The sequence below is a fragment of the Xenopus laevis genome, chromosome 2S (genome assembly GCF_017654675.1).
Source record: "Xenopus laevis strain J_2021 chromosome 2S, Xenopus_laevis_v10.1, whole genome shotgun sequence".
NCBI lineage: Eukaryota > Metazoa > Chordata > Amphibia > Anura > Pipidae > Xenopus > Xenopus laevis.
In genome coordinates, this window is record NC_054374.1 from 79562966 (window position 1) to 79577911 (window position 14946).

Below are 14946 nucleotides of genomic sequence, written 5' to 3' on the forward strand. Positions count from 1 at the left end.
TCAGTCTGTACAAAAACAGGCACAGGTATAGTGCATGGCACATATAACAGAGCCCTTTGTCATGTGTGTAGTGGTGTCTTTATTACTTTCCAAACCAACTGATTAAAATCAAATTCAACATACAAATCAAATATATATTCTTTTCGTTGTTCGAGCCTTTGCCTTTTGAGTTTTTATCAAGATTTACATGTGTATTGTTATTAATCAGCTAGTAAGAGATCTTGGCAGGAGATTGAGCTAGACAGGGACACAATGCAGGAGCTGGGAGACAGCAATTGTTATTTGCTATATGTGGGGAAGCTGCACATTTTTGTGAATTATTTATCTTTCACGAGAGAAGTTTTGCTTTAAGTTAATGGTCTGTATGTAATACCAGGAAACAAATAAACACTATTTGAAATATGTCCCAAAACTGAAAACATTATTAGTACAATGCACTTATATAATGGATGCAATGACAGAATTTCCTTTCCTGTTGCCTGATTTGAAGTAAAAATGTCAGATTACTCAGTATGGCTCCTGCTACAGAAGAACCATTTGTAACGGGCCCGAAGGCACAGTAATAGTGTAGACCAAAGAGGAGACCAGACCAGGTTCGAGGTACAAGAGGGTTTAATCCAAAGAATCGTCAGAATACAGGCAAAAAGGTCAGACCAGGCAGAAGACAAGCGGAATCGTAAGACAGGCAGGAATCGGTACACAAGTAATCAATATAGTAAATAACACCCAGGAACTCAGTAACAGGAACCTATAGTTGGGCAAGGAGTGGAAGGGGAAGTGAGTTTAAGTAGTCCCAGGGTTGGCGCCAATTTTTGACGCGCTTGCGTCAGACGCAGACGCCAGCGTCCCCACGCTGACGCCTTGACGCCGGCGCCCGATTCTGACGCCGGCGTCCGTTCCGTCGCCGACAACCAATCCCGGAATGGGAGGGAGGTGAGGTCATAGACCTGTGTCCAGCAAGAGCCATGTGGTGAGGTAGGCGGTCGCCATCTTGGACGCCATCTTGAGAAGCCGAGGTAGATTCCATTACAGTACCCCCCTCCTTAGGGGGGGCCTCAGGACCACCAAGACTAGGGGAGAGAGGGAATAATTTATGGAATCTACGAACCAAGATGGGCGCATGGACATCTGAGCTCCTGACCCAGGAGCACTCCTCGGGACCGAACCCCTTCCATTCGATGAGATATTGAAGAGTGCCCCTGGAAAGACGAGAGTCCAAGATCTTCTTCACCTCGAATTCCTGGTGACCATCAAGCAGGACTGGAGCTGGGGGAGAGGAAGAAGAGGAAGAAGATACAGCAGGTTTGAGAAGAGAAACATGGAAAGCATTTGGGATCCGCATCTCAGGAGGGAGTTGAAGACGAACCGCCACCGGATTGATGACTTCAAGGACAGGAAAGGGACCGATGAATCTGGGACCAAGCTTGGGGGTCGGAATCTTCAGGCGGATGTTACGGGTGGAAAGCCAAACTTTGTCCCCAGGAGCATAGGGTGGAGCGGAAATCCTCTTCTTGTCAGCAGACCTCTTCTGGACCTGGGAGCTCTTCAGCAGATTGGAAGAAACAGCAGCCCAAATAGCCATCATGTGGGCAGCCTGATCGTTGGCGGCAGGGACATTGGTGAGGAGAAGATCCTGAGGGAATGCCAATGGATTCTGACCGTATACACAGAAAAAAGGGGATTGATGTGAGGAAGAATGGAAGGCGTTGTTATGGGCAAACTCAGCCCAGGGAAGGAGATCCGACCAATCGTCCTGGCACAGGGAGACATGGCAGCGAAGAAACTGTTCTAATGCCTGGTTCACTCTTTCAACGGCTCCATTCGACTGTGGGTGATAAGCAGAAGAAAATTGCAAGGAAATGTTGAGAGCTTTGCACAGGGATCTCCAGAATCTAGAGACGAATTGTGAACCTCGGTCAGAGACGATCTCGGCAGGAAAGCCATGGAGACGAAAAATGTGTTGGATAAACAGCTTGGAAAGTTCAGGAGCAGAGGGGAGTTTATGGAGGGGAATGAAATGAGCCATCTTGCTGAACCTGTCAACGACAACCCATATGACAGTGTGACCGGAGGAAACGGGCAGATCCACAATAAAATCCATGGCAAGATGAGTCCAGGGACGAGATGGAATGGGTAAAGGAAGAAGAAGTCCTTTGGGGGGAGAATGTCCAGATTTGGAAGTGGCACAGATGGTACAAGAAGAAATGAAGTTTTTGACGTCCTTTCTCATGGATGGCCACCACACCAGGCGAGAAAGGAGTTCGGTAGTTTTTTCCACTCCGGGATGGCCGGCCTGTTTAGAACTGTGAGCCTGAGAAAGAAGAGACTGACGACAATCAGGAGGAACAAATGCAACCCCAGGAGGAATATTGTCAGGAGCCGAAATTTGAGCAGAAAGGATCTGTGAAGCCAAGGAGGGAAATAGAGCAGCGACGATCTTGGAGGGAGGTACAATGGGTTCAGGATCTTCGGAACAGGGAACTTCAGGAACAAAACTTCTTGACAAGGCATCAGCTTTTCTATTTCTAGAGCCAGGACGAAAAGTGATAATGAAGTTAAAACGGGAAAAGAACAATGACCATCTGGCTTGTCGGGGATTCAGGCGTTTGAGGGATTGGATAAATTCAAGGTTTTTATGGTCTGTAAAGATGGTCACGGGGATGGAGGATCCTTCCAATAAATGTCTCCACTCCTCCAGGGCGAGCTTCACTGCCAATAACTCACGATTCCCCACATCGTAGTTCTGCTCGGGGGAAGAAAATTTCTTAGAGAAGAATGCACAGGGGTGTAACTTCCCATCCGAGGATGATCTCTGTGATAAGACAGCTCCAGCTCCCACATCTGAGGCGTCGACTTCGAGGAAAAAAGGAAGAAGAAGCTCGGGGTGTCTGAGAATAGGTGCAGAAGAAAAGGCAGATTTCAAGGATTCAAAGGCGTCCAAGGCTGGAGGAGGCCAGTGCTGTGGTTTACCCCCCTTGCGGATAAGGGCCAGGATGGGGGAGATCTTGGAAGAAAAACCTTTAATAAATTGTCTGTAGTAATTGGCAAAGCCAATAAACCTCTGGATAGCCTTAACACTTGTGGGGAGGGGCCAATCAAGAATTGCCGAGACCTTGGCTGGATCCATCTTGAAACCCTGCTGGGAGATGATGTACCCGAGAAAAGGGATGGAGGATACTTCAAAGGAGCACTTTTCAAATTTGGCGAAGAGACTATTTTTTCTTAGGCGAAGAAGAACTTCCTTCACTTGGGAGCGATGCTCGTGGAGATCTTTGGAAAAGATAAGAATGTCATCCAGATAGACGACAACGCTTTGTCCCAACAAGTCTCTGAATATATCATTAACGAACTCCTGGAAGACCGCTGGGGCGTTACAGAGTCCAAAGGGCATGACTAGGTATTCGTAATGCCCGTCTCGGGTATTGAAGGCGGTCTTCCATTCATCCCCTTTACGAATTCTAATGAGGTTATAGGCACCCCGAAGATCCAGCTTGGTGAAGATCTTGGCCCCTCTTAGCTGATCGAAGAGTTCGGAGATTAGGGGGAGAGGGTAGCGGTTTTTAATGGTGATCTTGTTTAACCCCCTATAATCGATGCATGGTCTCAGACCTCCGTCTTTTTTTTCAACAAAGAAAAATCCGGCACCAGCAGGAGAAGAAGAAGGGCGAATGAAGCCTCTTTGGAGATTCTCCTGAATGTAGGTCTTCATGGCGGCCGTCTCAGAGGGGGAGAGAGGATAGGTGCGACCCCGGGGAGGCATGGAACCAGGAAGAAGTTCGATCGGACAGTCATAGGGTCGGTGAGGAGGAAGAGTCTCTGCAGAGCCCTTATTGAAGACATCGGTAAAATCTTGATAGGCAGATGGAAGGGAAAAATTGGAAGACACAGAAGACACTTTGATAAGAGGTACGGCAGGCAAACAGTTCTGAAGGCAATAGGAACTCCAGCGGGAGATTTGCATGGATGACCAGTCAATGACTGGGTTATGAGTGCACAGCCAGGGAAGCCCGAGAACGAGTGGAGTTGAAGGGCAGTCAATGAGTAGAAAGGCCAATCTCTCCAGATGCATGGTGCCCACTCTTAGAGAAAGTTCAGCGGTGGTTTGAGAGATAATGGCCGAAGACAGAGGGCGGTCATCAATAGCCAATACTCGCAGAGGAGAAGCCAAGGGTTGTAGGGGGACCGCATGACGAACAGCAAATCCTCTGTCCATAAAATTTCCAGCAGCACCAGAGTCCAGGAACGCTTGCACTGGGATCTTCTGGGAACCGAATTGGATCTGTGCCGGAAGAAGAAAGCGTTGAATAGAAGGTTGGGGAGGATAACAAACACCACCCAGATAGGTCTCCCCAAACCTACCTAGGTGCTGGCGTTTCCCGGCTTCACCGGACACTCATGGGCGAAGTGCGATTTACCCCCACAATACAGGCATAGACCAGCAGCCCTTCTCCGTAGCTTCTCCTGTTCAGAGAGACGAGCCCGTCCTATCTGCATGGGTTCCTCAGAAGATGGAGCAGAGGAAGCAGAAGCCGCAGGAGTAGGAGAGGGAGAAGCAGTAGCTGGGTTGAAGAGTAGGGGTCTCTGGAAGCGGGGAGCCAGTGTGGATTGGAACCGGGGAAACTTCTTCGAACGCTCTCTGTTGAGCTCGACTTGAAATTCCCTCTGTCGGGTGTCAACCTTTACGGCCAGCGCCACCAGATCCTCCCACCGAGAAGGAATTTCCCGGGAGACCAGGTCGTTTTTGATACGCATGGCTAGGCCGTTGTAGAAGGCGGCATGGTATCCATCATTGTTCCAGGTGGTCTCCGCCACTAGTGTGCGGAACTCGATTGCGTACTCAGGAACAGAGCGAGTGCCTTGCTGGATCTGGAACAAGCGAGCCGAGGATGACATAGCTCGACCAGGGGCATCGAAAACGACCCGTAGTTCACGGATGAAGGCCCTGGCGTCGTCAATCAAAGGGTCCCTCTTCTCCCACAAAGGTGATGCCCACTCCAAAGCCTTCCCCTGCAGGCGAGCAATGATGTACCCCACTTTAGCCTGTTCGGATGCAAACTGACCTGGCAGCAGGGCGAACTGGATCTCGCACTGGTTGACGAAACCTCTGCATGCATCAGGGTCGCCACTGTAGAGGGGAGGCGCAGGAATGCGAGGCTCCGATGGTTGGAGTGGGCTTGCAGGAACGGCCACAGGGACCGGGGCCACAGGTGATAATGCCGACAGCTTGTCCAGGATAGCTTCTAGAGCCTGACCGAAGTGCGACTGCTGAGCTTCGTATGACTGCATGCGGGAAGCCAAACCGCGGATGGCGCCACCGACATCAGGTGGAGCTGGAGTCTCCTCCGAAGGGTCCATGGCCCAACTATACTGTAACGGGCCCGAAGGCACAGTAATAGTGTAGACCAAAGAGGAGACCAGACCAGGTTCGAGGTACAAGAGGGTTTAATCCAAAGAATCGTCAGAATACAGGCAAAAAGGTCAGACCAGGCAGAAGACAAGCGGAATCGTAAGACAGGCAGGAATCGGTACACAAGTAATCAATATAGTAAATAACACCCAGGAACTCAGTAACAGGAACCTATAGTTGGGCAAGGAGTGGAAGGGGAAGTGAGTTTAAGTAGTCCCAGGGTTGGCGCCAATTTTTGACGCGCTTGCGTCAGACGCAGACGCCAGCGTCCCCACGCTGACGCCTTGACGCCGGCGCCCGATTCTGACGCCGGCGTCCGTTCCGTCGCCGACAACCAATCCCGGAATGGGAGGGAGGTGAGGTCATAGACCTGTGTCCAGCAAGAGCCATGTGGTGAGGTAGGCGGTCGCCATCTTGGACGCCATCTTGAGAAGCCGAGGTAGATTCCATTACACCATTCCATCGAAAGTTGGACTCTTTCGCATTAGTTCCTGTTCTATGCTTGCTGCTTGTGGAATTAACCTGTATATGCCATAGCACATATGCTTGTTTTTTTAATATGGCCATGAACTCGTTGATAATTTCTAATATAAATTATTACAGAATCAGCTTTAGCTCCCCAACAGAAGCTGAAAAGTTTGTGACAGCACATTAAATAAATTAAAATCTATACTCCTCAGATTTATGCATTTATACTAGTGCTGTCCAACTTCAATGGTTTTCTGGCCTATTTGGTGGAGGGCCGATGATAGAAGCCAGTTTTGAACACTCCCTGTTTTTAAACCACACCTACTTTAAACCACACCTACTTTAAACACACACATGTTGCCAAAAGAAATGTAAAGACAAAACCCACATTAATTGTGGTAGCACACCAAAATATCAAACGGTTGGTGCTCACTGCAGGGATATCACTTATCACTCATATGTGAAAAATGTAAGTCACATTAAAACATACCCTTAAATCCATATGCCTCCTCCTCCCCTCTGGATAGCATATGATTAAACACGCTAGGGGCCCCTAACAACAATTTCCAAATGCTAACAAATCCCCAGAACAAACCCTATCAGGCTCACATCCCACAGGTTGCGTAGGGCAGGCAGAGTATGGCCCACACAGGGAGTATAGGGAAGGCAAAGTATGACACACACAGGGAGCATAGGGCAGGCAGAGTATGTTGCACACAGGGCGCATAGAACAGGCAGATTATGGCACACAGGGAACATAGGGAAGGCAGAGTATGACACACACAGGGGGCATAGGGCAGGCAGAGTATGGTACACACAGGGAGCATAGGACAGGCAGATTGTGGCACACACAGGGAGCATAGGGCAGGCAGAGTATGACACACACAGGGAGCATATGACAGGCAGATTATGGCACACACAGGGAGCATAGGGAAGGCAGAATATGGCACACACAGGGAACATAGGGCAGGCAAAGTATGTCAAACACAGTCAGAGAACATAGGACAGGCAGAGGATGGCACACATAGTGAGCATAGGGGACCCAATGCTGTTGCCCTTCCAGCAGTTTGTATGAGATGTGTACAGGTGAACAGTCTGGGTCTGAGTTTAGAGGTGTGAACAATAGAGTTACAGGTGTGAACAATGTAGGAGTTTACACACTTATTTTGAGGTGTAAACAATGCCGGTGACAGTTAATCTCAGTACTGTACTGATACTTATTAAACCTTACACAAGATAATCAGTCACAGAAGGCAGACTTTTATGTGGGGGGACACTCCGCCAGTCCCACCAACTCAAAATACCAATCATAAACATACACATATAACTAGCTATTTTCAACTTACCGCTTAAAGAGAAGACACTGAACCATTCTCTGGGGACCCAGTAGTCATGCCTATCCAATTCTCATCCACATTAATAATGCTGCCAACTCCTTCCCCTCAGTTTTGGGTAACAATGCTTGCACTTTGCTTCTTTCACCAACCTAACTTTCAATTCAGCATGTACAGTTCTTGCATTTCTGAAACAAATCAAAAGCACTGAAAGTGTATAGTGGTCTGACTATTGACTGACTATCTGAATATTTCGGGCTTTTTGAGCAAAAATCTGAAAAATTCAGGCTTTTAGGGAAAATAATAAATAAGGTCAAATAGTGGATAATCGTTTGGTCTGACTTTTTTTAATAAAATAATCAGAATAATTCGGATTTTGATAAAAAAAAAACCCTTAAACAATATTGCTTACAGTATATGTAATCAATATCAGCACAGCTTACTTACCCTTCTCCCCATTTCATTAACCGCATCTGCCCCATATTCCCATGAACACCACAATGAATTTTCTTTCATTGTGGTCTGCATTTCTTAGGGTCTAAGTACTGTCCTTCAGAAGATACCTGTGTTTATAATAATTTTGCTTGAGAAGTGCACTTTGGGGAATAATTATCTAAAGGACAATTCTATAGTACAGAGCAGATCTATCAAAGATCTGTAAAACAGCTTTAATTGTCTTGCAGTTTTCCTTTTTCCAGGTCTCAAATACACATTTTCCTGCCATTTACTGTTATTGGCAGCAATTTCTACGTAAAATTTCCAAAATATTTCCGATATCAATTCCAAGAATTTATCACGTTGAAACAGATTTCTGACTTGGTTCCAGTATACCTATATCATAGTCCGGTGAACAGTATGAAGGCAGTCAGTGTGTGGGGAATGATTTTATATAGTGAGTGAATAGTTTGGCGACTTCTGGGCTTTTCTTTCACAGTATGGAGTGTATTATCCATTTAAACAGATATATACATGCAACACATAAATGGTTCTTCTGCCATGGGACACAGTTTTTTATTTATCAAATCTGTCTTTCGTTAGAAATATATGCATGTATCACATCAGGAGCAGTTCTGTCATAAAGCACAGTAAGAGCCTTATCTCCATCAAAAATGCACTCAATGGTATCTTTAAGGGCTGAATGTCTTATTTGTTTAACAGCCTATTTAGTTTTTCAGTGTGTAAAATAATGTTCTCTATGATAGTAATCCATAGTAATCTACTCTTGTCATTTTCCCTTTATGCTGAAGTGTCCTACAAATTGCCCAGGAGGACCTAAAGGACCACAAGGACTTCAGGGGGTGAAGGTAAGTATGGCCAGTATTGGAAAATGTACATTCATATTGATCATATTAAAGATTTTTTTATAAACAATATTTAAAAAATTGTTTCAGTAACACAGGGTAGGGTATATCCAACTTCTTCACTTCTTTAAGATACTGACTGGTATTCATTTTATTTTTGCCTTTAACTTTTTTCCATGCGTATGACAATTAATGAAAGATAACCATAAAATCTAATAATTAAAATACATTTCTAATCAATTTATTTTTTCTTTCAGGGGCATAAGGGTCGTCCAGGTCCATTGGGAGAATCAGGATCACAGGGGGGCACAGTAAGTATAATATGGGATGCTGATTGTACACATTTGTCAGCAGATATGACATGTGATATAAAACCAGTAGCACTCTGATAATAGTGAAAAATGAATCTGTGGTTTAATTAGCCCATATGCATATAAATTAAGGGTAATGTTCCGGGCTCCACTGAGCCCTTTATCAAGCCTCAAAATGTTATTCTTATTTTTTGTTTTGTTTTTTTCACAATTCTTTCTTTGTTTTATCGTTCCATTTTGTATTATACTAACATCATTGTGTAAACTGACATTTGAGCACACATATGAAAACATTTATTCGCTTGCTTTTTCAAAGAATAAAAATAAAAGCAACAAAAAATGTTTAAGGGTTATAATACTGTAAAACCAGACACATTTTTTGGATAAAACATATGCTATAATGCTAGACCAGAATCTTTTACTAGTGCTAATTATTCTCTGCACTGTAAATATATGGTCTCTGTTATGACTGTATGCCACAAGAATATTTATGATTTTCTAGATAAAGGTAAATATTGGTTGATACATTTTATATCAAGATAAAATGGGGATGTCTGCACTCCAGATAAGCTGCATTGATAGAAGTGATCAGTGGCAAACAGAAGTGGCAATTGTTTATTAAAATTGTAATAGTAAATTTAGTCTCATTTATTAATTGCAGCTTTCTATTAGTAAAAAATAAGTGTACAGTACTACAAATCCATGCTCATTAAGCTGTGTTTCTTATTCTTTGTCTTCAGGGTCAAAAGGGAGATGTTGGGATTTCTGGAGAGCAAGGAATTCCAGGACCACCGGTAATATACAAATAAATCCACAGGCACACACAAAAATCCTCATTATATTTACATCTAAACATTTGTCAGGAACTCTGCTGTAATCAGGAGACTTAACATAGAATAACATAAGCTATCAAATACTGATAATGTTCTATTTTCTTTCCTCAAATTAAAGGTGATATTTCAAAAATCATTCATTGGTGGCTGGTAAATCTGCCGTAGTAAATTGGATGTCACATAGGGAATGAAACCTTATGTTTCACTGGTACCCCATTTCCAATTAGATTCTTTAAGGGGACCTGCCATCCTAAGAAATAATTCCAAATCCTATTTTATGATGTTAGTCAGGAAAACTAAACTTCACTTATACTATATAAATTACTATAATCTTGTTTCTTTCAATCTTGGAATTAACAATCACATCAAGCAGGCAGGAGCCATGTTGTGGACATTGTTATTAAGGCATGCTTTATATCATGCCAAAATCTTGTTTTTGCACCAGAATGGGGCACTTGGTACACATATCCATGAACTGGTTACAAAATTAGATGTTGAGGCGGGAGGTAGAATGTAAAGAGTGCAGCAAAATCCAGAAAGTGCATAGAAGGCATAGAGGAGGGGCAGGACATAAATTATTGATAGCTGAGAATTTATAACAGGTATAGATGTTTTAATAAAAAAAGAATTTTAAAAGGGCGTTTATTATGTGGCTTTTTATATCTGGGTGACAGACCCACTATCATTTCCAGTAATAGGCCTATCTACTACAGCATTATGTCTTAAGGTATGAATGGATAATAACAGCAGAACCTCACATACATAAAAATGATCTGAAAACTTATGATAGATAAACCTGTTTAATGTCAGCAAGACAAATTGTTGATAACTTGGTTTTGTATGAAATTCTAAATTTCAGACAAGAATTTTAAATTATCACTGAAATATGTTTATTAAACACATTCCTGATAATGCACTTTTGAAAGCAATTTTCTAAATATTTTTTCTCATTGTGATTACCTTATAGCCAATATCAGATGATTTTGGGGAAAAGGCATTTTCAGTGGTTGCAGAATGTAAATTTGCTCTCTTATACTATACAGGGCCCTCAGGGAATCCGTGGCTTCCCAGGATTGGAAGGACCTAAGGGTGAAACCGTAAGTAAATGAAAGTATGGAAATGTACATCATGAAGCTAAATGAGAGTCAATATACACCTCAGCATATAAAACTAAGAGAGTGATTTCTAGATCAGTGATTTCCCAGCATCTTTAGCCACTGAACAGTGGATTTGCCATCTGGGCCATTTATCATGACTATGCTAGGCTACCTGATGGGTGGTGCACTTGGTACAGCAACAAGGAACTCTGTATTTCACATCTGAACTAGGCAGGTATTAAGCACAGGACTCCAGCACTCCAATGAATGAAGGAGCCTCCAAGGGGATGCTCATGTGCTATACCAAGCTGTGCAAGTTGCACCTGCCAAGCTGCCATTAAATGCAAAGAAAATTGTTCCTCAAAGGTATTTAGGGAACATGGTGCTTTGCACCTATTTTTATTACATTTACAAATGAAAATGAGATCTAAAGCACAAAAAATGGATATAAATCTCCATGTTTTCAAATCACAATGCTGTGTTCTTCCCAGAATTACAGTGTTGCAAACTAGTGTCCCACAACTTATGCACCATTTACTAACAAATATTGCAGGGCAAGTTCTTCTCATTTTGAATGGTATCACTTCTATTATATCAATGCATGCAGCATTAATAATGAAAGGAACATGTCATTCAATAGACGCAAGTCAGTTGGCACAACATCCTAAGGGAAACCTGGATTTAACACATTCTCAAGTCAGGTGTTAGTTCCATGTACATGGGGGTGCATCCCATACATTGAACTTAGGGCCACTTACCTCCAAATTCAATTCCAGATTTTCATATAGACATCAGTAGTGTTTTCAAATGATAAACCGTGAGATACATTTTCAAACTGAATCTGGCCCTTTTAAAAACTTGATTCGAGTTTTTTCTCCGAAATAAAATTGAATGTCAGGAAGGCTGCAAACAACTCCAAATTGATCCCAGGATGTCTCCCATTGACTTGGTGGTGAATAGTTGAATTTGAGTTCTTAAAGGTCCAGTGTATGATAAATCTCAACAAAAACCTTGAATCAAATTTTAATAATTTCCTAGTCTTAAGTGACAGTTTTGGCCATAATTTTTACTTCTACCCTTGACAAATCTGCCCAATAATGTCATTAACAATTTTGCAAGTATTAAAATATAAATATATACTTATATTTAGATATATATCTCACCTTTTAAGTACATTAGACACACAGTGGCTTACTAACCATGACAGAGCATTTCCGAACCTGTGGCAGGTACACGCATTGCACAAGGGAGCTGTGTACTTAAAGGGTTTGTTTACCTTCCAACACTTTTTTCAGTTTAGTTGTTTTCAGATATTTCACTATATAAATAAAATTAAAAATAAATAAAACAAAATTTCAATTACTTTCTAATCTATAGTTGTGGCAATTTTTCTAAAATTAAAATACATTTTTTTTACCATGTTATAACTTTCTGAAACAGCTCGGGTGGGGGGGGGGTGTCGCCGACTCTGTAAACTGTTCTAAATTGATAAATCTAGTTGATGTAAACATGGAAACATTGTAAGTACAGGTGGGAGGACCCATTATCCGGAAAGCAGTTATCCAGAAAGCTATAAATAATGGAAAGGCAGTCTTCCATCGAGTCCATTTTAATCAAATAAATCAGATTTTAAAAATTGGTTTCTTTTCAGCAAAACCTGGTGCGAATTTAGGTACACAGCACAAAGAATACTCCCAGCACTGCATTGCTTTATAGGGGTGTCCCCTGATGTGCCCATACCTGAGCACATAAAATGCACAAGCTTTTTGCACTTTGGGTGCAGTAGGTACATAGTAAAAGAAAAATGCAGCATTTTTAAAGAAATTTCTATGGGTCACTTTTCATTGGTACACCCATCACTGTAACTAACATGAATACAGCCACAAATTTTTTTTTATTATTAAATATGTAATACTACCAGAAATATAGGGTGATCTAAACATTTCTGCAGGTAGAGTTAAAAATTCTGTAGGTTAATTACATTAAGAAACAAGGGAAGTCAAATGCACTGGGGATGGGGGTGTACCTCCCACTGAATAAATTTGCTTAATTTTTCATCAGTATGGTGCATCCCTCCTTCCAATTAAGATTGTTCTCCCAGTTATCCCTTATATATACATATTTGTTTATAGTGTGATACTCATTCTCTATACATTTCTCAGGGCCCTGTTGGATACAAAGGAATGATTGGATCAGTTGGAGCTGCAGGAAAGCCGGTAAGTTTAGGTATAGGTTAGATTTAGCTATAGTAAGGAATAAACATGATGTAACTTCAGCATTTAATGATTATTTTCAAACCTGCATAATATACCTTATAGATTCTACAAGGCTTGCAGAGACTGCAACACAGGTGCATTGTAGAAAAAGACAAGTAGCAGTGTAATTTTTTGTGACAGTTCTAGGTTTCACCCTTGCTTGATGTACAGATTCCTGAATCCTCATAAAAGTGCCCACTCATTGCTTTAGCTTTAATTAAATGTTTCGGTGGTTCTAAGCATGGAGTCATGAGCATAAACCTATTTGAGGTATCACCTTAACTCTTTCTGTGTTTTTCAGGGTGAAGAGGGTCCAAAGGGGCCTCCTGGACCCCCAGGTAAAAAAGGAGACCGGGTGAGTGTGTTTAACCTATATGATCTTGTGCCCAGTGATTAGGCGTGTAACTGAAAGTATATTGTATATCCTGTGAAAGTGTATGAATAAGAAATTGGTTTGAGCATTTTGAGAAACTGTTTCTTGCATAAGCTCAATAAATCACTAATCCTGCCAAACCACACTCCTTATATCTTGTCACTGTGAAGAATGATTACATTTAATCTGATTTTTGGTCCAGGTAGCATTGATTAGCATTTGAAAGGGAACCCCATATACCAATTGCAATCAAGAATATAGTGAAGAATATAGTGACTAAATGGGACATCAGGCCCAGTGCTTTGTTCTCACATTTCCCAGTTGAAGCAATATTGCATGTGAGAGGGATAGGCCAGTATTTTGCCACTTTTTTCTATCAACTACTTGAAAATGGATATAGTACGCACCCCATTTATAACTACACCAAGGGAGAGACACTTTACCACAATATAATTCAAGCTTGCCTTTTTTGGTATGCAATAAACTTTTTATATTTGCAAAGGTAGATAAAGATATCACATATTATCTAGTACAGGTCATTGCTTGCTTATTGAAATGTTGTTAATGATTATAGCTTACCCCCAGGTTTATGTAAGTAATGATGAGTCTGACATTTGTCCTTTTATCAGTATATTATTTCAAAAAACAATGCAAGCTTCTCAAAATGTAAACAGGCAGTAGTTATGAAGTGAGTTCTTTTTATTAGGACATGGGGCTTTATGTGAGAAATCCTCTCCTTCTATATAGCCCCCTGGCACCCTATTATTTTTGTTACATTACTCTTATCATTGTATTGGACTGATCCATATACAGTAACCTTAATTTGCTCCTTTTACCAGTAATTTACTCTATGGGAGTTTTTACACTGTATGATACCTGCTGTGACCGAAACACTCTGTCTCATATAATGCAAACACATTCTTTAAAATTTGACTGCAACTATTGCCTGTACGATGCTGGAACTGATTATTACTGACGTTACCAGGCATCTTTTCTTTACAATTAAAGGATGCAGTGGCAAAAGTGTTTGTGTGTTTTTACTCTTTTAGATATGAATTTGCCTGCACATCAAACATCCTCCAGGACTCTGCAAAGCCATTTTTGATCACTAGATGTCCTGCTAAGATAAAAAGAGTGGAATAACAAGAATAAAAAATAAAAGTTATGGCTTCACACAGCTGAATACAAATAAGAAACCCAATAAAGACTAGAACATTAAGGGAAAAAACATTGTCTGTTAAGCACCACATTTATTATGTCACAGTATTTTGTCTCTTGCTACCACTAGATTATTATGTAGCTACATTCAGATTTTTTCCTATTTAAAGTTACTAAAATGCTATGTATCCTCACTCCATGTTCTACTAGTCATTGATTTCTGTCTCTCAGTATGAAATCATTTGTTGGTGATGCATTAGTAGCTTATTACCATATGCGGTAGTTCAGCAGTGTGGCTGTTCTTTTTTGTAATAATCCAATATTTTTATTATAAGCAAACTAAATCATACTTACTTTCGGATAATTGATTTATCATAAATTATCCACCAACCAGGGATATAGATAGATG

General features: G+C 41.7%; 1 protein-coding gene across 1 annotated transcript in view; it reads left to right on the forward strand.

Annotated features, from left to right (window-relative positions):
- The window catches only part of col9a2.S (collagen, type IX, alpha 2 S homeolog), a 46812-nt gene that overhangs the window by 18390 nt on the left and 13476 nt on the right, over positions 1-14946 (forward strand). Inside the window, exons 11-16 of the mRNA XM_018249579.2 lie at positions 8457-8513; positions 8768-8821; positions 9562-9615; positions 10698-10751; positions 12914-12967; positions 13308-13361. Coding sequence (XP_018105068.1) covers positions 8457-8513; positions 8768-8821; positions 9562-9615; positions 10698-10751; positions 12914-12967; positions 13308-13361 — 327 coding nt within the window. The remainder of the gene's footprint in view (positions 1-8456; positions 8514-8767; positions 8822-9561; positions 9616-10697; positions 10752-12913; positions 12968-13307; positions 13362-14946) is intronic.